Below are 25,252 nucleotides of genomic sequence, written 5' to 3'. Positions count from 1 at the left end.
ATCATGTTAACCCTTCTCTCTGCTGTGTGTAGACTCTGTGTCGACAGGCTCAGTGTTCGGCCGCAGCACCACTCTGAACATGCAGACGTCCCAGCTGAGCACTCCCCAGGACACGTCCTGCACCCACATCCTGGTGTTCCCCACCTCGGCAATGGTGCAGGTCAACAACGCCACCACCGAACAGAACTTAGACATCGCCTTCAACCCCATCAACCCTGGTCAGTCACACACACACACACACACACACACTGTAAATGTTGATGCCTTTCTAGGTTCTGGCTGTAGTCTGGCTCCACACGGCGATGTTACTGAAACGGAGACAGAGCAGCTCTCTGTCTGAGCTAATGGGACATAGTCTTGAATGACCCTTTGTTTATCCCTCTTCATAGATGGTTCAGATGGGATGGGCATCTTTGACCTGTTTGATAATGATATGGTGGACCCTGATCTCATCAACATCCTGCCCAACTCCCCCACCACCTCCCCCGTTCACTCCCCCGGTGGACACTATCACCAGGGGGGAGACTGCAGCAAGGTAAGCCTCTCTGCCCCTCCACAACACTACCAGCAGGAGGATGCTTACCTGACTGCTGGTAAATGAAGGTTGAATAAGTATTGGTGTCAACCTATGTCCCGGTGTGTTCCAGGGCCAGAGCACAGATCGTATGGAGTCCCACGAGGAGGCCCTGAACATCTTGCAGCAGCCTATGGCCCTGGGCTACTTAATCTCCACAGCCAAGGCTGGCCCCCTGCCTGACTGGTTCTGGTCCGCCTGCCCCCAGGCACAGAACCAGTGCCCACTGTTCCTCAAGGTACCTACAGTACCAGTCAAATGTTTGAACACACCTACTCATTCCAGGGTTTTCCTTAATAAAAATAAAAAACTATTTTCTACATTGTAGAAGATATCAACTATTAAATAACACAAATCTAAATATATTTGAGATTCTTCAAAGTTGCCACCTTTTGCCTTGATGACTGCTTTGCACACTCTTGGCATTCTCTCAACCACCTTCACCTGGAATGCTTTTCCAACAGTCTTGAAGGAGTTCCCACATATACTGAGCACTTGTTGGCTGCTTTTCCTTCTATGTTGGCTGCTTTTCCTTCTATGGTCCAACTATGGACTTGGCCCTATTTGGTAAAATATGATCTTCTGTATAGCACCCCTACAACACAACTGATAGTCTCAAACACATTAAGATGGAAAGAAATTCCACAAATTAGGTTAACATGGCACACCCGTTAATTGAAATGCATTCCAGGTGACTATCTCATGAAGCTAGTTGAGGGAATGCCAAGAGTACAAACCTTTCAAGGCAAAGGTGGCTACTTTGTAAGACAATATAGTTTATATTTGAGATTCTTAATTCTTTTTTGTTGGTTACTACATAATTCCATGTGTTATTTCATAGTTTTGATGTCTTCACTATTATTCTACAATGTAGAAAATAGTAAAAAATAAAGAGAAGTCCTTGAATGAGTAGATATGTCCTTACTTTTGACTGGTACTGTACCTACCTACTGCTCCTCTGACAGTTAACCTAACGCTCACTCTGCTCTCAAAGGCGTTTGTTCTTCTCTGGTCATAAAACTCAGCAGCACTTTTATGCTTTACTTGATCAGGAGTCCTGTCATTTGAATGTTTCCCTTTTCTAATCTAACTGGTGTGACGTTTGTGTTAATCTAGCTGACCTCTTGTCTGTCGTCACTCCCCAGGCCTCCCTGCACCTGCACGTGTCCTCGGTCCAATCAGATGAGCTTCTCCACAGCAAACACTCCCACCCTCTGGACTCCAACCACACCTCAGATGTGCTCAGGTACACTGCTCAATATGGAATGAAAGCCATGGGAAATACACTGATTTGATAGGCAGAGCATAGGTTTATTAGTTAAGAGGGGAATTTAATGTATAGTTAGTTATACATAGTTATGTGTTCTCTGCCCCTGACAGGTTTGTGCTGGAGCAGTACAATGCCCTCTCCTGGCTGACGTGTGACCCTGCCACTCAAGACCGGCGATCCTGTCTCCCTGTTCACTTTGTGGTGCTCAATCAGATGTACAACTTTATCATGAACATGCTCTGAACAAGGATATCAAGTGGAATCTATGGAGCTCATGAAACTAATGGGAGGGTGTTTCCTGGAGTGGATGGACCCTCAACACTTCAGGGTGGGGGCTTGGCCATAAGGAATCTCCCCCAGCCAGTGTCTCCATGGCAGCACTGGAGGTGTCCTGTCAATCAAATGCCAAGTGTCCATTTTATCATTTTGGATAAGGGACTTTTCATAAAGGAGAATAAGTTGTCTTTTTAATTATCTTCTGATAAAATGTTAGCTTAATGAAATGCCTGCATATATATTATTTATTGTAAGTTTAAATTTGTCATTTTTATTTCTTTTATATATATAAAACATCTGATGGTGTGTATTGCCATCTCACTTTAAAAGGAATTGGTTTAAAATGTAATCACATTTTTTTTGAATTACAAAACTGTAAGCTGCATTTGCTGTAGGCTGCTTTTAGAGTAATTTTTTTAAAGGGTATTTACATTTTAATTCCCCTGATGTACAGATAGGTAGGTTGGGCATTTATATCCCTTCCTTTTGAGTGGACAGGACTTACAGCTCAGCTACAGTGGTAGAGTCTGTTGCACAGTAATTCAATGCATTCAGTTAAATGGGATGTGAGGTACAGATTGTCAGATTATTTATATTTATATATATATATATATATATATATATATATATATATACATATATACATATATACATATACATATATATGTATTTTATATGACGGATTTAGAGAATTGTTTTTGTGCGTGTGTGTGTGTGTGTGTGTGTGTGTGTGTGTGTACATATACATGTGTGCCGCAGCTTCTGTTTTAGGAATAAAGTGCGTCTACCTATCATTTTTCTTGGTCTCTGTTATGAAAACATTGTTTGCAGTGTTGGGAAATGGAGAGCTTTTCTACCTGTACATAATTCTAACCCTAGCTTTTAAATATATCATAGTTAATGCAAATGTTACCTCTTTCCTTGTTAGCCACTCCCTCACTGCTGGTTGAGTGTTGGATTGGCACTTTAATGAGCTGTTTTAGGGCTTGACTGGGCCATGGGTGGGTTTCAGATGGATCCTTAATGCACCACAGGTTTAGGGTTACCCTCATTTAGCCTCTACCCCAACTAAAGGGATTTGGCAGGTCAGTAAAAGTGGAATTGGCTAACTAAGAACATCTCATCCCAATGCCTCATCTAATCACTGCCTTATTTTCAGTCTAATGGGATCCCATTGGAAGGGTAGCTAAACTCAGGGGAAAAATGGACCGTCCCTTTTTCAAGATCCTGTCTTTCAAAGATAATTCGGAAAAATCCAAATAACTTCACAGATCTTCATTGTAAAGGGTTTAAACACTTTCTAATGCTTGTTCAATAAACCATAAACAATTAATGAACATGCACCTGTGGAACGGTTGTTAAGACACTAACAGCTTACAGACTGTAGGCAGTAACGGTCACGGTTAGGAATTTAGGACACTAGAGGCTCTTCTACTGACTCTGGAAAAACAAACGCAAGATGCCCAAGGTCCCTGCTCATCTGTGTTGAACGTGCCTTAGGCATGCTACAAGGAGGCAGGGCAATAAATGGCAATGTCTGTACTGTGAGACGCCTAAGACATCGCTATAGGACGGACAGCTGATTGTCCTCTCAGTGGCAGACCACATATAACGACACGTGCATAGGATCGGTACATCCGAACATCACACCTGCGGGACAGGTACAGGATGGCAACAACTGCCAGAGTTACACCAGGAATGCACAGTCCCTCCATCAAATCAAATGTATTTATATAGCCCTTCATACATCAGCTGATATCTCAAAGTGCTGTACAGAAACCCAGCCTAGAACCCCAAACAGCAAGCAATGCAGGTGTAGAAGCATCGTGGCTAGGAAAAACTCCCTAGAAAGGCCAGAACCTAGGAAGAAACCTAGAGGAACCATGCTATGAGGGGTGGCTTGTCCTCTTCTGGCTGTGCCGGGTGGAGATTATAACAGAACATGGCCAAGATGTTCAAATGTTCATAAATGACCAACATGGTCAAATAATAATCATAGTAGTTGTCGAGGGTGCAACAGGTCAGCACCTCAGGAGTAAATGTCAGTTGGCTTTTCATAGCCGATCATTGAGAGTATCTCTACCGCTCCTGCTGTCTCTAGAGAGTTGAAAACAGCAGGTCTGGGACAGTTGAAACTGGAGCAGCAGCACGGCCAGGTGGACTGGGGACAGCAAGGAGTCATCAGGCCAGATAGTCCTAGGGCTCAGGTCCTCAGAGAGAGAGAGAAAGGAAGAGAGAGTTAGAGAGAGCATACTTAAATTCACACAGGACACCCGGATAAGACAGGAGAAATACTCCAGATATAACAGACTGACCCTAGCCCCCCGACAAAACTGCTGCAGCATAAATACTGGAGGCTGAGACAAGATGGGTCAGGAGACACTGTGGCCCCATCCGATGATACCCCCAGACAGGGCCAAACAGGCAGGATATAACCCCACCCACTTTGCCAAAGCACAGTCCCCACACCACTAGAGGGATATCTTCAACCACCAACTTACCATCCTGAGACAAGGCCGAGTATAGCCCACAAAGATCTCCTCCACAGCACAACCCAAGGGAGGACGCCAACCAAGACAGGAAGACCACGCCAGTGACTCAACCCACTCAAGTGACGCACCCCTCCTAGGGACAGCATGAAGGAGCACCAGTAAGCCAGTGACTCAGCCCCTGTAATAGGGTTTGAGGCAGAGAATCCCAGTGGAGAGAGGGGAACCGGCCAGGCAGAGACAGCAAGGGCAGTTCATTGCTCCAGTGCCTTTCCGTTCACCTTCACACTCCTGGACCAGACTACACTCAATCATAGGACCTACCGGAGAGATGAGTCTTCAATAGAGACTTAAAGGTTAAGACCGAGTCTGTGTCTGTGTCTCTCACAAGGGTAGGCAGACCATTCCATAAAAATGGAGCTCTATAGGAGAAAGCCCTGCCTCCAGCTGTTTGCTTAGAAATTCTAAGGACAATTAGGAGGCCTGTGCTCAGACTGTCCGCAATAGGCTAAGAGAGGCTGGACTGAGGGCTTGTAGGCCTGTTGTAAGGCAGGTCCTCACCAGACATCACCGGCAACAACGTCACCTATGGGCACAAACCCACCATTGCTGCCATCAAACCATCAAACCAGAAACCGTGGATTGATGGCAGCATTCGCGTGAAACTGAAAGCGCAAACCACTGCTTTTAACCAGGGCAAGGTGACCGGAAACATGACCAAATACAAACAGTGTAGCTATTCCCTCCGCAAGGCAATCAAACAAGCTAAGCGTCAGTATAGAGACAAAGTAGAGTTGCAATTCAACGGCTCAGACACAAGAGGTATGTGGCAGGGTCTACAGTCAATCACGGATTACAAAAAGAAAACCAGCCCTGTCCTGGACCAGGATGTCTTGCTCCCAGACAGACTAAATAACTTATTTGCTCGCTTTGAGGACAATACAGTACCACTGACACGGCCCGCTACCAAAACCTGGGGACTCTCCTTCACTGCAGCCGACGTGAGTAAAACATTTAAACGTGTTAACCATCGCATGGCTGCAGGCCCAGACGGCATCCCCAGCCGTGTCCTCAGAGCATGCGCAGACCAGCTGGCTGGTGTGTTTACGGACAAATTCAATCAATCCGTATCCCAGTCTGCTGTTCCCACATGCTTCAAGAGGGCCACCATTGTTCCTGTTCCCAAGAAAGCTAAGGTAACTGAGCTAAACGACTACTAGCACTATCTTCCGTCATCATGAAGTGCTTTGAGAGACTAGTCAAGGACCATATCACCTCCACCCTACCTGGCACCCTAGACCTACTCCAATTTGCTTACCGCCCCAATAGGTCCACAGACGACGCAATCGCAACCACACTGCACACTGCCCTAACCCATCTGGACAAGAGGAATACCTATGTGAGAATGCTGTTTATCGACTACAGCTCAACATTTAACACCATAGTACCCTCCAAACTCATCATCAAGCTCGAGACCCTGGGTCTCGACCCCTCCACTGTGCAACTGGGTACTGGACTTCCTGACGGGCCGCCCCCAGGTGGTGAGGGTAGGTAACTACATCTCCACCCCGCTGATCCTCAACACTGGGGTCCCACAAGGGTGCATTCTGAGCCCTCTCCTGTACTCCCTGTTCACCCACGACTGCGTGGCCATGCACGCCTCCAACTCAATCATCAAGTTTGCGGACGACACTACAATGGTAGGCTTGATAACCAACAGCGACGAGACGGCCTACAGGGAGGAGGTGAGGGCCCTCGGAGTGTGGTGTCAGGAAAATAACCTCACACTCAACGTCAACAACACAAAGGAGATGATTGTGGACTTCAGGACACAGCAGAGGGAGCACCCCCCTATCCACATCGATGGGACAGTAGTGGAGAGGGTAGTAAGTTTTAAGTTCCTCGGCGTACACATCACGGACAAACTGAATTGGTCCACCCACACAGACAGCGTTGTGAAGAAGGCGCAGCAGCGCCTCAGGAAGCTGAAGAAATTTGGCTCGTCACCAAAACCACTCACAAACTTTTACAGAGGCACAATCAAGAGCATCCTGTTGGGCTGTATCACCGCCTGGTACGGCAACTGCTCCGCCCACAACCGTAAGGCTCTCCAGAGGGTAGTGAGGTCTGCACAACGTATCACTGGGGGCAAACTACCTGCCCTCCAGGACACCTACACCACTCGATGTCACAGGAGGACATAAAGATCATCAAGGACAACAACCACCCGAGCCACTGCCTGTTCACCCCGCTATCATCCAGAAGGCGAGGTCAGTACAGGTGCATCAAAGCATGGACCATCAGACTGTTAAACAGCCACCACTAACATTGAGTGGCTGCTGCCAACATACTGACTCAACTCCAGCTCACTTTAATAATGGAAATTTATGGAAATGTATGTAAAAAATGTATCACTAGCCACTATAAACAATGCCACTTAATATAATGCTTACATACCCTACATTACTCATCTCATATGTATATGTATATACTGTACTCTATCATCTACTGCATCTTGCCGTCTTTATGTAATACATGTATCACTAGCCACTTTAAACTATTCCACTTTTATGTTTACATACCCTACATTACTCATCTCATATGTATATGTATATACTGTACTCGATACCATCTACTGCATCTTGCCTATGCCGTTCTGTACCATCACTCATTCATATATCTTTATGTACATTATTATTTTTCCCAATACACTTGTGTGTATAAGGTAGTAGTTGTGGAATTGTTAGGTTAGATTACTTGTTGGTTATTTCTGCATTGTCAGAACTATAAGCACAAGCATTTCGCTACACTCGCATTAACATCTGCTAACCATGTGTATGTGACAAATAAAATTTGATTTGATTTGGTCCAGACAGGACTGGCTCTTTACTGACGAGTTGCGGTGTTTTCTCACCAGGGGTGATGGTCGGATTCGCGTTTATCGTCGAAGGAATGAGTGTTACACCAAGGCCTGTACTCTGGAGCGGGATCGATTTGGAGGTGGAGGGTCCAGGGCGATGTGTCACAGCATCATCGGACTGAGCTTGTTGTCATTGCAGGCAATCTCAACACTGTGCGTTACAGGGAAGACGTCGTCCTCCGTCATGTGGTACCCTTCCTGCAGGCTCATCCTGACATGACCCTCCAGCAGGACAATACCACCAGCCATACTGCTTGTTCTGTGTGTGATTTCCTGCAAGACAGGAATGTCAGTGTTCTGCTATGGCCAGCAAAGAGCCTGGATCTCAATCCCATTGAGCATGTCTGGGACCTGTTGGATCGGAATGTGAGGGCTAGGGCCATTCCCCCCAGAAATGTCCGGGAACTTGCAGGTGCCTTGGTGGAAGTGTGGGGAAACATCTCACAGCAAGAACTGGCAAATCATGAGGAGGAGATGCACTGCAGTACTTAGTATCTGGTGTGGCCACCAGCTGCATTGACTGTTACTTTTGATTTTGACCCTCCTTTGTTCAGGGACACATTTTTCCATTTCTGTTAGTCACATGTCTGTGGAACTTGTTCAGTTTATGTCTCAGTTGTTGAATCTTATGTTCATACAAATATTTACACGTTAAGTTTACTGAAAATAAACACAGTTGACAGTGAGAGGATGTTACTTTTTTTGCTTTTTTTTACTTTTTTTGAGTTTATTTGCCTTATTGGTTAGTGGGCATTAGGGACAGTGTGCCAGAGCTGTGTAATTGAGGGCAATTTTTGTGCAACAATACTATTCTAGTCACACTGAAATCACCTGGGGACCAAACAGTGTACAGTAAGGACAAATTAACGTGTGTATTTATTGGCATGTGGTTCTAGTATGGGTTCATACAAGGCTGAGGGGATGTGAGATCAGAGGGCTGATGTGTGAGCTGGTTCTCCAGGAATCTCACTTAACATAATTCTGCTTTCATAACATCTAGCAAATAATTTATTACATTTCTATAGTGCTTTTCATAAAATCTCTAAGCGCTTCAAGAGCAAAAAAAAGCAAGCAATATATGACAGTTCAATCAATAGAGGCCAAGTCTTTGAAAGCTGCATCCTCTGAAGAGAGGGGTGGTCAGTTCATGGCTTGAGTAGAGAGAGCTGGTCAAAGGATGGTAGTTGGAGTCTGCAGCTGATCCTGTAGAGGGAAAGTCTGGGAACCAGCCTGACTTATAGCCACTGGACTTCTCTTCCACTGTGTAGCACCAACTTGGGTGATGCCTCAGCTGCTCTGGGCGCCAGAAAGCTCACCACACGAAGTTCAGAATAGTAGCCAGTCGTCCTCAGCCTCACTCTCCCATTCCTCTCATGCTTCCGGAGACTACTCAAATTATGCTCTTACACTGGGAAAAATCCGCTTGAATGCCCCTCCAACTGGTAATTTCCAGTGGGAAACTCATCTACCATTTCTGAGCTCCGACTTCTCCCATGCAAATGCAACAAAACATAAAAAGCAATCAATTAACATGTTTTTTAACACTAATTTGTGTACATGCATGATAGCTTTGCTTTCAGTTTACGGTTAACGCAGCTGGTTTGCCATCAGCCAATCGGCGTTCAACGATTTCAAAACATGTGAATGTACACAACTCATTGCTCCCAGTTACTAGGTGGACACCTGCTCGTCTAACATCTCATTCTAAAATCATTGGCATTAATATGGAGTTGGTCCCCCATTTGCTGCTATAACAGCCTCCACTCTTCTGGCCTCCACTAGATTTTGTAACATTGCTGCGGGGACTTGCTTCCATTCAGCCAAGAGCATTAGTGCGGTAGGGCACTGATGTAGGGCTCACTGTCACGGTCGTCCTCCTCTTCATCTGAAGAGGAGAGGCGAGAAGGATCAGAGGACCAAAATGCGGCGTGGTATGTGTTCATAGTGAATTTTAATAAAGAGAACACTGAACACTGCAACACTATACAAAAGAGTAACAAAAAACAAGAAACCAATGACGACCGTGAAGCTACAAATGAGACCTGTGCTGACACAAGCCACTAACATAGACAATCACCCACAAACAAACCCAAGTGCAACCCAGGCTACCTAAGTATGATTCTCAATCAGAGACAACTAATGACACCTGCCTCTGATTGAGAACCATACTAGGCCGAAACATAGAAATCCCAAATCATATAAAATCAAACATAGACTGCCCACCCAACTCACGCCCTGACCATACTAAATGAATACAAAACAAAGGAAATAAAAAGGTCAGAACGTGACAGTACCCCCCCCCCCCCCCCCCCCCCCCCCAAAGGTGCGGACTCCAGCCGCAAAACCTTAACCTATAGGGGAGAGTCTGGGTGGGCGTCTGTCCGCTGTGGCGGCTCTGGCGCGGGACGCAGACCCCACTTCACCATTGTCTTAGTCCGCCTCATTGTCCGCCTCCGTGGCTTCCTAACCATGGCAACTCTTCTCAATGGACAGAGGGGCAGCTCGGGACAGAGGGGTGGCGGCTCGGGACAGAGGGGCGGGGGCTCGGGACAGAGGGGCGGGGGCTCGGGACAGAGGGGCGGGGGCTCTGGCGCCTCTGGGCTGAGGGGCTCTGGCGCCTCTGGGCTGAGGGGCTCTGGCGCCTCTGGGCTGAGGGGCTCTGGCGCCTCAGCCTCCGGCAGCAGCGCCGGACAGGCGGGAGACTCCGGCAGCAGCGCCGGGCAGGCGGGAGACTCCGGCAGCAGCGCCGGGCAGGCGGGAGACTCCGGCAGCAGCGCCGGGCAGGCGGGAGACTCCGGCAGCAGCGCCGGGCAGGCGGGAGACTCCGGCAGCAGCGCCGGGCAGGCGGGAGACTCCGGCAGCAGCGCCGGGCAGACAGGACCACCTGCAGGGAGGAGACAGAGAGACAGCCTGATGCGTGGGGCTGCCACAGGAACCACCAGGCTGGGGAGATCTTCAGGAGGCTTGGTGTTAGGAGGAGGCACCTGAAGGACCGGGCTGTGGGGGAGCACTGGAGCTCTGGTGCGCAACTTTGGCACCACTTCCCCAGGCTGGACAACTACTCTAGCCCGGACCCTCCAGAGTGCAGGCACAGGTTGAACCGGGCTGTGGGTAAGCACGGGAGATCTAGTGCTTACTACACGGACCTCTCCCTTAGGCTCCATTCCCACATTTGCCCGGCACGAGCGGAGCGCAGGCAGACAACGCACTGCACCCTCCCAGCGCCCCAGAGACACTGTCACGTTCTGAGTGTAGTGGGTGAGAAGTCAGGCGCAGGAAGCAGAGAGTTCAGGGGAGTGCTATTTTAATGCACAACAACGGCGAACATAAGCCAACCCCACGAAAACACAGGGCGTAAATACAAAACAAACGCCCCTAACAGGGGGTCTTAAACTGTCCAGAAAAAAAAACACGAAATGGGAAAGCACGTAACTCACAGACGTGCACACCAGTTTACACAAAACAGAAGGTCACAATAATTAATCCCGCACAAGGAACCAGGCGGGCCGGCTGACTAATAAAGCCTCACTAATTATACCCAACTCAAAACAGGTGCACTCAATAAACACATAAGGAGGGGGAGGAAATAATCAGTGGCAGCTAGTAGGCCGGCGACGACGACCGCCGAGCGCCACCCGAACGGGAAGGGGAGCCACCTTCGGTCGGAGTCGTGACACTCACAGTCAACGTTTCAATTAATCCCAAAGGTGTTCGATGGGGGTTAAGGTCAGGGCTCTGTGCAGGCCAGTTAAGTTCTTCCACACCCATCTCGTCAAACCATTTCTGAAACAGGAAAGGTCCTTCCCCAAACTGTTGCCACAAAGTTGGAAGCACAGAATAATCTAGAATGTCTTTGCATGCTGTACTGTTAAGATATCCCTTCACTGGAACTAAGGGTCCTAGCCCGAACCATTATTCCTCCCCCACCAAACTTTACAGTTGGCACTCGGCATCAGGGCAGGTAGCGTTCTCCTGGCATCTGCCAAATCCAGATTTGTCCTCCGGACTGCCTGATGGTGAAGCATGATTCCTTACTCCAGAGAACGTGTTTCCACTGATCCAGAGTCCTATGGCGGCAAGCTTTACACTGCTCTAGCCGACACTTGGCATTGCACATGGTGATCTTAGGCTTGTGTGTGGCTGCTCGGCCATGGAAACCCCTTTTATGAAGCTCCTGATGAAAAGTGATTGTGCTGATGTTGCTTCCAGAGGCAGTTTGGAACTCGGTAGTGAGGGTTTTTACACATTTCAGCACTCGGTGGTCCCGTTCTGTGAGCTTGTGTTGCCTACCACTTTGCTGCTGAGCCGCGGGCTGCTCCTAGACATTTCCACTTCACAATGACAATGCTTACAGATGACGGGGGCAGCTCTTGCAGGGCAGAAATTTGATGAACTGACTTGTTGGAAAGGTGGGATCTGTTGATGGTGCCACGTTGAAAGTCACTGAGCTCTTCAGTAAGGCCATTCTATTGCCAATGATTGTCTACTCATTTGAAGGGGTGTCCACATACTTTTTTATATTGTGTACATAATGTAAAAGTGCAACTGAGTTTGCAGTCCCTAGCTTTGAGGACCTGATGTGTATGGTTGGGTTTTATGATTGAGTTTTATAAATTACCTGAGCTACTTGAAATGGTTCAATAAAGGTTCAATAAATAAATAAAATAACAATAGAAAAACAAGTCTCTCTTTTCCTTCTTATTCCTGCTCCATCACAGCGAACTGATTTCAATGGTGGTTTATCCCTCTGCCTCATTGAATCATGTCAGTCTTTATAACATAGCTAAATGAGAGACTCTGTCAACACTACCTATAATTCCACCTGTTGTTCACACTCCTGTTGCTCGTTGTGCACTAAATCAAATCAGGAATTTAGGAGCCTTAATGAGATTACCATTACAGTCACGAGTGATAATTGATGGTATTTTCCTCTGTTGGTAAGTAACAGGGGTGACTAGAGCCAGAGGACATGGACTCGAGGACAGTAGGTCTGAAGACAGTGCATCTTTGTTTTCTGGATTTTTACTCTTAATTGTACAATGTGCTATAATAGTCAGACAAAGATATACAAATATGCTCGACAAAATTATAAACACGTCATGCAAGAATATCAAAGATTTTACTGAGTTACAGTTCATATAAGGAAATCAGTCAATTGAAATAAAGAAATTAGGCCGTAAACTATGGATTTCACAAGACTGGACAAGGGCGCAGCAATGGGTGGGCCTGTGGTGGCATTAATCAAATCAAATCAAAGTTTATTTGTCACGTGCGCCAAATACAAAAGGTGTAGATGTGGACCCTCTGCACACATCAACAACAGTCACCCACGAAGCATCGTTACCCATCGCTCCACAAAAGCCACGGCCCTTGCAGAGCAAGGGGAACCACTACTTCAAGGTCTCAGAGCAAGTGACGTCACCGATTGAAACACTATTTAGCGCGCACCACCGCTAACTAAGCTAGCGTTTCACATCCGTTACATACACTTTACAGTGAAATGCTTACTTACAGGCTCTAACCAATAGTGCAAAAAAGGAGTTAGGTGAACAATAGGTAAGTAAAGAAATAAAACAACAGCAGTGATGCAACCAGTCAGCAGGATGCTCTGGATGTTGCAGCTGTAGAACCTTTTGAGGATCTCAGGACCCATGCCAAATCTTTTTTGTTTCCTGAGGGGGAATAGGCTTTGTTGTGCCCTCTTCATGACTGTCTTGATGTGTTTGGACCATTCTAGTTTGTTGTTGATGTGGACACCAAGGAACTTGAAGCTCTCAACCTGCTCCACTACAGCCCCGTCGATGAGAATGGGGGCATGGCTCAGTCCTCCTTTTTCTGTAGTCCACAATCATCTCAGTCTTGGTTACGTTGAGGAGCCTGGGGAGCCAGGCCCAGCCAATCAGAATGAGTTTTTCCCCACAAAAGGGTTTTATTACAGACAGAAATACTCCTCAGCACTCCCTCAGATGATCCCACAGGTGAAGAAGCGGGATTTGGAGGTCCTGGGCTGGCGTGGTTACACATGGTCTGTGGTTGTGAGGCTAGTTGGACGTACTGCCAAATTCTCTAAAGTGATGTTGGAGGCGGCTTATTAACATTAAATTCACTGGCAACAGCTCTGGTGGTCATTCCTGCAGTCAGCATGCCATTTGCCCGCTTCCTCAAAACTTGAGACATCTGTGGTATTATGTTTGACAAAACTGCACATTTTAGAGTGGCCTTTTGTCCCCAGCACAAGGTGCACCTGTGTAATGATCATGCTGTTTAATCAGCTTCTTCATATGCCACACCTGTCAGGTGGATGGATTATCTTGGCAAAGGAGTAATGCTCACTAACAGGAATATAAACAAATTTGTGCACAAAATTTGAGAAAAATTTGCTTTTTGTGCATTTCTGGGATCTTTCATTTCAGTCCATGAAAAATGGGACCAACACTTTACATGTTGTGTTTATATTTTTGTTCAGTATAAATCTCCCATTTGTCATTCAGTAGAGAAGCAGCTGTCCATTATGTTGGTCAGCCTAATAAAACGGCTGTAAACACATAGAAAGGTGACTGTGTTCAGATCAATGAAATGAGGGGTTCAGTCCATTCATGTAACTTCTGTACTGTATATGCTCAGAATCTAATGTTTGTATACAATGCCAAGAAGAACGGCTACAGCTGGTTTAATTCAATTGAGATAAAGGTTACTCACTTAAGTAGTGGAAGATTAGACTGCCCTCCATGAATTCTCTGTATTTAAAATTCTAAATGAAAAGTTAAGCTTGGCCATTTAATTTACCTGTATGGAGGTCGTGGTATATTGTCACGCCTGTCTGAAGGACTGGACCAAGGTGCAGCATGGTAAGCATACATTTTCTCTTTATTAAAAATGATGCTGATAAAACAAAGAACAAAACCGTGAAGCTTTGGGCTATGTGCCCTGAACAAAGTCAAAGTTAACTTAACAGGTGGGGGAAAAGGGTACCTAAGTATGGTTCTCAGAGACAACGATAGACAGCTGCCTCTGATTGAGAACCACATCCGGCCAAACACAGAAATAGAAAATCATAGAACATAGACTGCCCACCCAAATCACAGCCTGACCAAACCAAAATAGAGACATAAACGGTCAGGGCGTGACAGTACCCCCCCAAAGGTGCGGACTCCGGCCGCAAAACCTGAACCTGGGAGGGTCTGGGTGGGCATTTCTCCGCGGTGGCGGCTTTGGCGAGGGACGTAGACCCCGCTCCACCTCTGGCTCGGCCCACTTAGAGAGGCGCCACGCCTCTAGAGCGGGGACCCTCGGCGCCGACCCCAGACTGGGGACCCTTGTAGCGGGCCCCTGGACAGGAGGGAGACTCTGGCAGCGCCGGACAGGAGGGAGACTCTGGCAGCGCCGGACAGGAGGGAGACTCTGGCAGCGCCGGACAGGAGGGAGACTCTGGCAGCGCCGGACAGGAGGGAGACTCTGGCAGCGCCGGACAGGAGGGAGACTCTGGCAGCGCCGGACAGGAGGGAGACTCTGGCAGCGCCGGACAGGAGGGAGGCACAGGACTCACCGGGCTGGGGAGACATCCAGGAGGCCTCTTCCTGGGCCGTGGAGGCGCACTGGTAGTCTCGAGTGCATAGCTGGCCCCACCCGTTCTGGCTGGATGCCAGCTTCCACCCGGCAAATGCGGGACGCTGACACCGAGCACACCGGCCTATGAATGCTCCGCCTCGACACCGTGAGCATCACCCCATAGCACGGGGCCTGACCAGTCCCATGCTCTCCACGGTAAGCACGGGGAGTTGGCTCAGGTCTGCTTCCTGACTCTGCCACACTCCCCGTGTGCCCCCCCCAAAATATTTTTGGGGCTGCCTCTCGGGCTTCCTTGCCAGCCGTGTTCCCACATACCGCTGGTTCCTTCTGCGGCTGCCTCTGCTCTCCTAACTGCCTCCACCTGTTCCCATGGAAGGCGATCCCTTCCCGCCAGGATCTCCTCCCATAGACTCCCTTGCCGTCCAGAACGTCCTCCCATGTCCAGGAGTCCACCTTACCATGCTGCTTGGTCCGTTGGTGGTGGGAAGTTATGTCACGGCTGGCTGAAGGACTGGACCAAGGTGCAGCATGGTAAGCGTACATTTTCTCTTTATTAAAAATGACAAGGGGGCGGCAGGTAGCCTAGTGGTTAGAGTGTTGGACTAGTAACTGAAAGGTTGCAAGATCGAACCCCGAGCTGACAAGGTAAAAAAAAATGTCGTTCTGCCCCTGAACAAGGCAGTTAACCCACTGTTCCTAGGCCGTCATTGAAAATAAGAATTTGTTCTTAACTGACTTGCCTAGTTAAATAAAGGTTTAAAAAAAAAAAAAATGTGAAGCTTTGGGCTGTGTCCTGAACAAAGTCAAAGTTAACTTCCCACAAAACAGGTGGGGGAAAAGGGTACCTAAGTATGGTTCTCAGAGACAACGATAGACAGCTGCCTCTGATTGAGAACCACATCCGGCCAAACACATAGAAATAGAAAATCATAGAACATAGACTGCCCACCCAAATCACAGCCTGACCAAACCAAAATAGAGACATAAAACACTCTCTACGGTCAGGGCTTGACATATATCCAATGTGGTATGAAAAGTTTTAACCCCCCTATAGCCAGTATTCATACGTAGTAGTCATAATGTTTATTATGTAAGTGTGTCTTAAGTTGGGCATTCCTAGGGCAGCTCGGGCCTCTGGTCTAACGCAGAGTAGTTATGGTTATTTGGGTTGTAAAGGGGGTTAAATGTTCTGTTCCAGATCCCCCTTTAGAGAATCGACATCCCCATGTATCCCCATTACCACCTCTTGGGCTGTCTGAGTGACTGAGTGTGAATGATAGAGAGATGAGAGAGAAAAAGAGAGGGTGGATGAGGAGGAGAGAGAGTGCTAGAAAGCGAGAGAGGGAGGGTGAGTAAGACAAAGCGAGGTAGAGGAAGTATTTGCTGAGTGTTACCTGACACTACAGACCCTACAGACAGACAGAGGATTGTCTCAGAGCCAAATTAGTCTCATGCTGGAGAGGCTGGATTTTGAATCACTTCCGAATTCCGATAAGGGTTTATTCATTGGAGTAAGCCACTTGCCTGCCTTTTTGGATTGTTGCTAAGGTTGGCTGACAAATTGGACATGCATTGGCACAATAGATAGGTTAGTATATGTGTGTTTATGTCTGCCTGTTTCAAAGGCATGATCGTTGAAGGTCTGAAAACGTAAAAATGTTTGTCCGGATTTACTAATTGGTAATGATTTGTAACATAGGTACGAATAAACATAGTTTTTCCATGATCTGGTATCCATAATATGGTATGGGCTACTGCACATTGTATTTATTATTAGCTGATTTTATCGGTTGTTGTGTCTTTGAGACTATTTTGAATGGAGAAGATGTTTGGAGAGACTCGGTTTCACTCTGTTTCTCTCAAAGAGCTGAGAACCATGTTGGAATCTGTCAGCAAGTACAGACAACTGTGTGAGTGTGTTTTAGTTATCAGCTCAACCTCTTCTTTACTATGACACGCACACAGAGAAGGCTGCAAACTGGTTAATGGACTGTTTCCTGCCAATTGAGATGACTGAAATACTTACAGTAGCTTACATTGTAAATTAAGGGTGTAACTGAATTTTTTCTTTGGATTATGTGTGGGTATTCTGTATTCTTGGCCGTTTTCACATACATGTCCTTCGTTGGCGTCTCTTTTTTGTGTGCAGGCAAGGACGCAATTTAGAGAACAGGAGTGGTTAACCTCCAGCTAATCTTGTCTTTATGAGAATGGAGGGATCAAGCCATTGGATCTCTCAGGCCGAGGGGTTAGAGAGGTCAGGGCAGCCATGGCACTGTGATGACTGACACAAACAGCCAGGAAGTAAAGGAAGGGAGGACATACCTATCCCACTGGCTGACAGCTCCAAACACAGGTTTAACCCAATGCTTTATGTATACACTAGATGACAGATAGGGGGCACTGTGTTGAAGCCACCGTGCCTCCAACTTGGCACTCCCCCACCGTTGTAAAAAATATTTTAGAAGCTATAGAAATGCATTTAAGAATGTCTACATTATTAGAGGGCTAATGTTCTCTCTCCGTATTGCCTCAGGCCTAATGCTGGCCCCACCCCATCGTATTGCATCAACTCTGCCCCATACAAACCCCATCTCTCACCAAGGGATTTACTCCCTGCAGAGAGAGGGATCAGTTGTTCCATCCATAGAGAGGGGCTTGAAAGGGGGGCATCACCCTAAAGAGATCCCAACAATCCATTATGAGACTCCCAAAGCCCCTTTCACTATAGAAACACCATGCATGGCGAACAAGCATAATCCAAGGGGGATATGTTGATTTGTTTTCTGTTCACAGGAGGTTTTCAGCAAAGTGAGTTAATTGCAGGTTATATGCGTTGGTGATTCTCTATGAACTTCTGTCTCAATGTGGACAGTAATCTGGCACACTGGCACAAATCAATTAAATGGATTTGTAAAGCCAAAGTCCTCAATTGGATTATTCTAATAATGCAACCCATAACTGGCATATTTTTTTTAGACTGTGTGGTCTTTGAAACTAGAGTGTCCTGTCCTGTGAAACACACTGAAGGCCTAGATTCAATCAGATCAAAAGTTAACCGGAGATTGCCGACACCTGCATAGCTAATGTTTCGGCTGTGTCAGGAGGTGTAACTGTGTTGGAGCTGCTCTTGATCATCGTTGTAAAGGCCACTCGCGTTAGAAGTTCAGAACGAGAAAGTGTTGGCTATATAGAAATAATTACGCTCAAATGGAAAAATCATTCAACGAAATAATGAGGATTTAAGTATAATGCCAGGAGCTGCTGTTGTATTTGACAGCTGTCACGTTCTGACCTTTATTTCCTTTGTTTTGTCATTATTTAGTATGGTCAGGGCGTGAGTTGGGGTGGGCAGTCTATGTTTGTTTTTCTATGATTTGGGTATTTCTATGTTTCGGCCTAGTATGGTTCTCAATCAGAGGCAGGTGTCATTAGTTGTCTCTGATTGAGAATCATACTTAGGTAGCCTGGGTTTCACTGTGTGTTTGTGGGTGATTGTTCCTGTCTCTGTGTTTGCACCAGATAGGGCTGTTTTTGGGTTTTCATGTTTCTTGTTTTATTAGTTTGTTCATCTGTAGAGTCTTTATAAATTAAACATGAATAGAAACCACGCTGCATTTTGGTCCGCCTCTCCTTCAAGTCAAGAAAACCGTTACAACAGCATGTAGTTCCACCTCCGACACCGCCAAAAAACCCGCTATGGATGTTGGTTAAAGCAGATCTGTTTGAATAGAGACCCCTGTTTTCAAGCTGTTATCAAGTTCCCTTATAATGTTTTTCAAAAGAACCTGTTACCTGCGATAACATCTGCAAATTTGTGTACGCGACCAATACACTTTGATTTATTACTATGGAGCTACAGTATATATCAAATCAAAGTTTAATGGTCACGTACACAGATTTGCAGGTGCAGTGAAATGCTTATGTTTCTGCACTGTTACTAGAAACACAAGCATGTCACTGCACCTGCGATAACATCTGCAAATCTGTGTATGTGACCAATAAACTTTGGTTTGATATATAGCTCCAGAGTAAAACTTGCATTAGCTCGTGTCAGTATCAGACCAGTTGGCCATATAGCTGATGAGATTTTCTAAATGACTAGGGATTTTCCTAGAATGAGGGAATGTCACATTGTCTGACATCACTTGGCAGATATGATCAATTATAACTCCAATGACATTATTTGTCTACACTCTTAGAAAAGAAAGTGCTCTCTAAAACCTAGGGTCTGAAGAAGGGTTCCATCCCATGGGGACAGCCCGAAGAAACCTTTTGGAATCCTTTTTTTTGTGTGTGTGTTTTTTAACCCCTAATTGGTAGTTAGTCTTGTCCCATCATGCCAACTCTCATACGGACTCGGGAGAGGCGAAGGTCGAGAGCCATGCGTCACACTGCTTCTTTGACACACAGTGAAAAGGCGACTCCGGGATGCTGGCCTTCCACGCAGAGTTGCAAAGAACACAGATACAGGACAGAGGAGCTCTGCCTAGAATGCCAGCCTCTTCACTGTTGACGTTGAGATTGGTGTTTTGGGGATACTATTTAATGAGGCTGCCAGTTGAGCGAACACAATGTGCCATTGGACAGAGGAGTGATGGTTGCTGATAATGGGCCTCTGTACGCCTACGTAGATATTCTATTTTAAAAAATTACATGTAAAAAAAGCAGTTTCCAGCTACAATAGTCATTTACAACATTAACAATGTCTACACTGTATTTCTGGTCAATTTAATGTTATTTTAATAGACCATTAAAATATATATATATTTCAATAACAAGGACATTTATAAGTGACCCCAAACTTTTGAATGATAGTGTACATATAGTGTACATATACACATCAAGTAGGTCACAAGGGGAGAGGCGTAGTGCCGTGAGGTGTTGCTTTCTTTGCTGTTTGCTGTTAACTTGTGCTATATAAGATGGAAGGGAGTTCCATACACTTATGGTTCTGTATAATACTGTACATTTCCTTGAATTTGTTCTGGACCTGGGGACTGTGAAAAGACAGAGTATCTCTTTATTACAGACAGACCTCTCCCCATCTTTGTGTAACAGTATAACTTTAGACCGTCCCCTCGCCCATACCCGGGCACGAACCAGGGACCCTCTGCACACATCAACAACAGTCACCCACGAAGCATCGTTACCCATCGCTCCACAAAAGCCGCGACCCTTGCAGAGCAAGGGGAACCACTACTTCAAGGTCTCAGAGCAAGTGACGTCACCGATTGAAAAGCTATTTAGCGCGCACCACCGCTAACTAAGCTAGCCATTTCACATCCGCTACATTTGCAACCAATTAATCAATATGTTTTGACCATGACAGTTTACAATCTAAGGTAACACCAAGTAATTTAGACTTCTCAACTTGTTCAACACCCACACCACACCATTCATTACCAGATTCAGCTGAGGTCTAGAATTTAGGGAATGGTTTGTACCAAATACAGTGCTTTTAGTTTTGGAGATGTTCAGGAACAATGTATTACTGGCTACCCATTCCAAAACGGACTGCAACTCTTTGTTAAGGGTTTCAGTTACTTCATTAGCTGTGGTTGCTGATGCATACAGTTGAAGTCAGAAGTTTACATACATTTTAGCCAAATACATTTAAACTCAGTTTTTCACAATTCCTGACATTTAATCCTAGTAAAAATTCCCTGTTTTTGGTCAGTTAGGATCACCACTTTATTTTAAGAATGTGAAATGTCAGAATAATAGTAGAGAGAATGATTTATTTCAGCTTTTATTTCTTTCATCACATTCCCAGTGGGTCAGAAGTTTACATACCAAAAACTAATTGAGTGTAGCATCTATTTTGTGAAGTGCACCAGTCCCTCCAGCAGGAAAGCACCCCAACAACATGATGCTGCCACCCCCGTGCTTCACGGTTGGGATGGTGTTCTTCGGCTGCAAGTGTCCCCCTTTTTCATCCAAACATAACGATGGTCATTATGGCCAAACAGTTCTAATTTTGTTTCATCAGACCAGAGGACATTTCTTCAAAAAGTACGATATTTGTCCACAAACCATTGCCTGGCTTCTTTATGGCGGTTTTGGAGCAGTGGCTTCTTCCTTGCTGAGCGGCCTTTCAGGTTATGTCGATATAGGACTTGTTTTACTGTGGATATAGATACTTTGTACCTATTTCCTCCAGCATCTTCACAAGGTCCTTTGCTGTTGTTCTGGGATTGATTTGCACTTATTGCACCAAAGTAAGTTCATCTCTAGGAGACAGAACACATCTCCATCCTGAGTGGTATGACGGCTGCGTGGTCCCATGGTGTTTATTCTTGCGTACTATTGTTTGTACAGATGAACGTGGTACCTTCATTGCTCCCAAGGATGAATCAGACTTGTGGAGGTCAAAAAAATGTTCTGTGGTCTTGGCTGATTTCTTTTGATTTTTCCATGACGTTAAGCAAAGAGGCACTGAGTTTGAAGTTAGGCCTTGAAATACATCCACAGGTACACCTCCAATTGACTCAAATGATGTCAATTAGCCTATCAGAAGCTTCTAAAGCCATGCCATCATTTTCTGGAATATTCCAATCTGTTTAAAAGCACAGTCAACTTAGTGTATGTAAACTTCTGACCCACTGGAATTGTGATACAGTGAATTATAAGTTAAATAATCTGTCTGTAAACAATTGTTGGAAAAATGACTTGTCATGCACAAAGTAGATGTCCTAACCGACTTGCCAAAACTATACTTTGTTAACAAGACATTTGTGGAGTGGTTGAAAAACGAGTTTTAATGACTCCAACCTAAGTGTATGTAAACTTCCGACTTCAACTGTAAGTACTCAGACCCTTTACTCAGTACTTTGTTGAAGGACTTTTGGCAGCGATTACAGTCTTCTTGCGTATGACGCTACAAATTTGGCACACCTGTATTTGGGGAGTTTCTCCCATTCTTCTCTGCAGATCCTCTCAAGCCATGTCAGGTTGGATGGGGAGCATCGCTGCAGCCATTTCAGGTCTCTCCAGAGATCTTCGAATGGGTTCAAGTCCGGGCTTTGCCCCAGTCTGAGGTTCTGAGCACTCTGGAGCAGGTTTTCATCGAAGGATCCCTCTGTACTTTGCTCCGTTCATCTTTCCCCCAAACTGACTAGTCTCCCAGTACCTGCTGCTGAAAAACAACCCCACAGCATGATGCTGCCACCACCATTCTTCACTGAAGGGATGGTGCCAGGATTCCTACAGATGTGACGCTTGGCATTCAGGCCAAAGAGTTCAATCTTGGTTTCATCAGACCAGAGAATCTTGTTTCTCATGGTCTGAGAGTCCTTTAGGTGCCCTTTGGCAAACTCCAAGCGGGCTGTCATGTGCCTTTTACTGAGGAGTAGCATCCGTCTGGCCACTCTACCATAAAGGCTTGATTGGTGGAGCGCTGCAGAGATGGTTGTTCATCTGAAAGGTTCTTCACAGAGGAACTCTGGAGCTCTGTCAGAGTGACCATGGCCCATCTCCCCCGATTGCTCAGCTCGGCAGCGAGATCTAGGAAGAGTCTTGGTGGTTCCAAACGTCTTCCATTTAAGAATGATGGAGGCCACTGTGTTCTTGGGGACCTTCAATGTTGCATTCATGTTTTGGTACCCTTCCCCAGATCTGTGCCTTGACACAATTCTGTCTCGGAGCTCTATGGACAATTCCTTCAACCTCATGGCTTGGTTATTGCTCGAACATGCACTGTCAACTGTGGGCCCTTATATAGACAAGTGCCTTTCCAAATCATGTCCAATCAATTGAATTTACCACAGGTGGACTCCAAGTTGTAGAAACATCTCAAGGATGATCAATGGAAACAGGGTGCACCTGAGCTCAATTTTAAGTCTCATAGCAAAGGGTCTGAATACTTATCTAAATAAGGTATTTCCTTTTTTTATTTTTAAGTAATTTGCTAAAATTTCTAAAAACCTGTTTTCGATTTCTCATTATGGGTTATTGTGTGTAGATTGATGAGGAAAAACACTAATTTAATTCATTTTAGAATAAGGCTGTAATGTAACAAAATGTGGAAAAAAGGGAAGGGGTCTGAATACTTTACGAATGCAATGTATAGATGTTATCTGATGTAAGTTATTGATTTCATGAACCTTATTTCTAAGGCTACATATGTACAGTCGTGGCCAAAGGTTTTGAGAATGACACAAATACTAATTTTCAAAGTCTGCTGCCTCAGTTTGTATGATGGTAATTGGCATATACTCCAGAATGTTATGAAGAGTGATCAGGTGAATTTCAATTAATTGCAAAGTCCCTCTTTGCCATGCAAATGAACTGAATCCCCAAAAAACCTTTCCACTGCATTTTAGCCCTGCCACAAAAGGACCAGTTGACATCATGTCAGTGATTCTCTCATTAAACACAGGTGTGAGTGTTGATGAGGACAAGGCTGGAGATCACTGTCATGCTGATTGAGTTCGAATAGCTTCAAAAGGAGGGTGGTGCTTGGAATCACTGTTCTTCCTCTGTCAACCATGGTTACCTGCAAGGAAACACGTGCCGTCATCATTGCTTTGCACAAAAAGGGCTTCACAGGCAAGGATATTGCTGCCAGTAAGATTGCACCTAAATCAACCATTTATCGGATCGTCAAGAACTTCAAGGAGAGTGGTTCAATTGTGAAGAAGACTTCAGGGTGCCAAAGAAAGTCAAGCAAGCGCCAGGACCGTCTCCTAAAGTTGATTCAGCTACGGGATCAGGGCACCACCAGTACAGAGCTTGCTCAGGAATGGCAGCAGGCAGGTGTGTGCATATGCATGCACAGTGAGGCAAAGACTTTTGGAGGATGGCCTGGTGTCAAGAAGGGCAGCAAAGATCCACTTCTCTCCAGGAAAATCATCAGGGACAGACTGATATTCTGCAAAAGGTACAGGGATTGGACTGCTGAGGACTGGGGTAAAGTAATTTTCTCTGATGAATCCCCTTTCCCGATTGTTGGGGCATCCGGAAAAAAACTTGTCCAGAGAAGACAAGGTGAGCGACACCATCAGTCCTGTGTCATGCCAACAGTAAAGCATCCGGAGACCATTCATGTGCGGAGTTGCTTCTCAGCCAAGGGAGTGGGCTCACTCACAATTTTGCCTAAGAACACAGCCATGAATAAAGAATGGTACCAACACATCCTCCGAGAGCAACTTCTCCCAACTATCCAGGAACAGTTTTGTGACGATCAATGCCTCTTTCAGCATGATGGAGCACCTTGCCACAAGGCAAAAGTGATAACTAAGTGGCTCGGGGAACAAAACATTGATATTTTGGGTCCATGGCCAGGAAACTCCCCAGACCTTAATCCCATTGAGAATTTGTGGTCAATCCTCAAGAGGCGGGTGGTCAAACAAAAACCCACAAATTCTGACAAACTCCAAGCATTGATTATGCAAGAATGGACTGCCATCAGTCAGTATGTGGCCCAGAAGTTAATTGACAGCATGCCAGGGCAGATTGCAGAGGTCTTGAAAAAGAAGGGTCAACACTACAAATATTGACTCTTTGCATCAACTTCATGTAATTGTCAATAAAAGCCTTTGACACTTGTAAATGCTTGTAATTATACTTCAGTATTCCATTGTAACATCTGACAAAAATATCTAAAGACACTGAAGCAGCAAACTTTGTGGAAATGTATGTGTCATTCTCAACACTTTTGGCCACGACCGTTTATTAATGTGGGCTATTTCCAGCCCTTTCCTGGGTAGCTTATCAGAGTGGAAAAGAACAAACAAAACAAGAGAAAAATATACATTCAGCAGTCCATTAATCAGCTGGTGTGTGTGTGTGTGTGTGTCCCAGCTGTCTTATCTCCTCCTACCCCACTGCTCCCAGTGAGTGCCTCGCCTTCTACTGCCCAGCAACCAGCAGGTAGTTCCTACTCAGGTACATCTTCATCTGCTTAGCTGCCATTCTCCCTATATAGCCTTTTGGAGTGGTCCTGTTTACAGATATGTTAGTATCTTCAGACATAATATAGCAGAAATGATTACAGTTACATGGAATGTGTTTGTTATGTCTGCTATGCTCGTCCACTTCAGAGCCCAGTGTGCTGCAACAGATGAGTTCACGCTTCCTAGCCTTCCTAGTTTCTGGCCAGACCATCCTCTACCTGTCCACTGAGGTCCACTAACGCCAACATCAGCACACAG

The 25,252-nt window shown here is 45.8% G+C and overlaps 1 protein-coding gene across 1 annotated transcript in view; it reads left to right on the top strand.

Annotated features, from left to right (window-relative positions):
- The window catches only part of LOC139385644 (mediator of RNA polymerase II transcription subunit 13-like), a 29,553-nt gene extending 26,811 nt beyond the window's left edge, over positions 1-2,742 (top strand). Inside the window, exons 26-30 of the mRNA XM_071130875.1 lie at positions 33-218; positions 390-535; positions 648-812; positions 1,720-1,820; positions 1,955-2,742. Of these exons, the coding sequence (XP_070986976.1) occupies positions 33-218; positions 390-535; positions 648-812; positions 1,720-1,820; positions 1,955-2,087 (731 nt within the window). The 3' untranslated portion in view covers positions 2,088-2,742. The remainder of the gene's footprint in view (positions 1-32; positions 219-389; positions 536-647; positions 813-1,719; positions 1,821-1,954) is intronic.
- The last annotated feature ends 22,510 nt before the right edge of the window (positions 2,743-25,252 follow it).

This window comes from Oncorhynchus clarkii, chromosome 27 (assembly GCF_045791955.1).
Source record: "Oncorhynchus clarkii lewisi isolate Uvic-CL-2024 chromosome 27, UVic_Ocla_1.0, whole genome shotgun sequence".
NCBI classification, from domain to species: Eukaryota; Metazoa; Chordata; class Actinopteri; order Salmoniformes; family Salmonidae; genus Oncorhynchus; species Oncorhynchus clarkii.
This window is presented reverse-complemented; position numbering and strand designations above follow the sequence as displayed.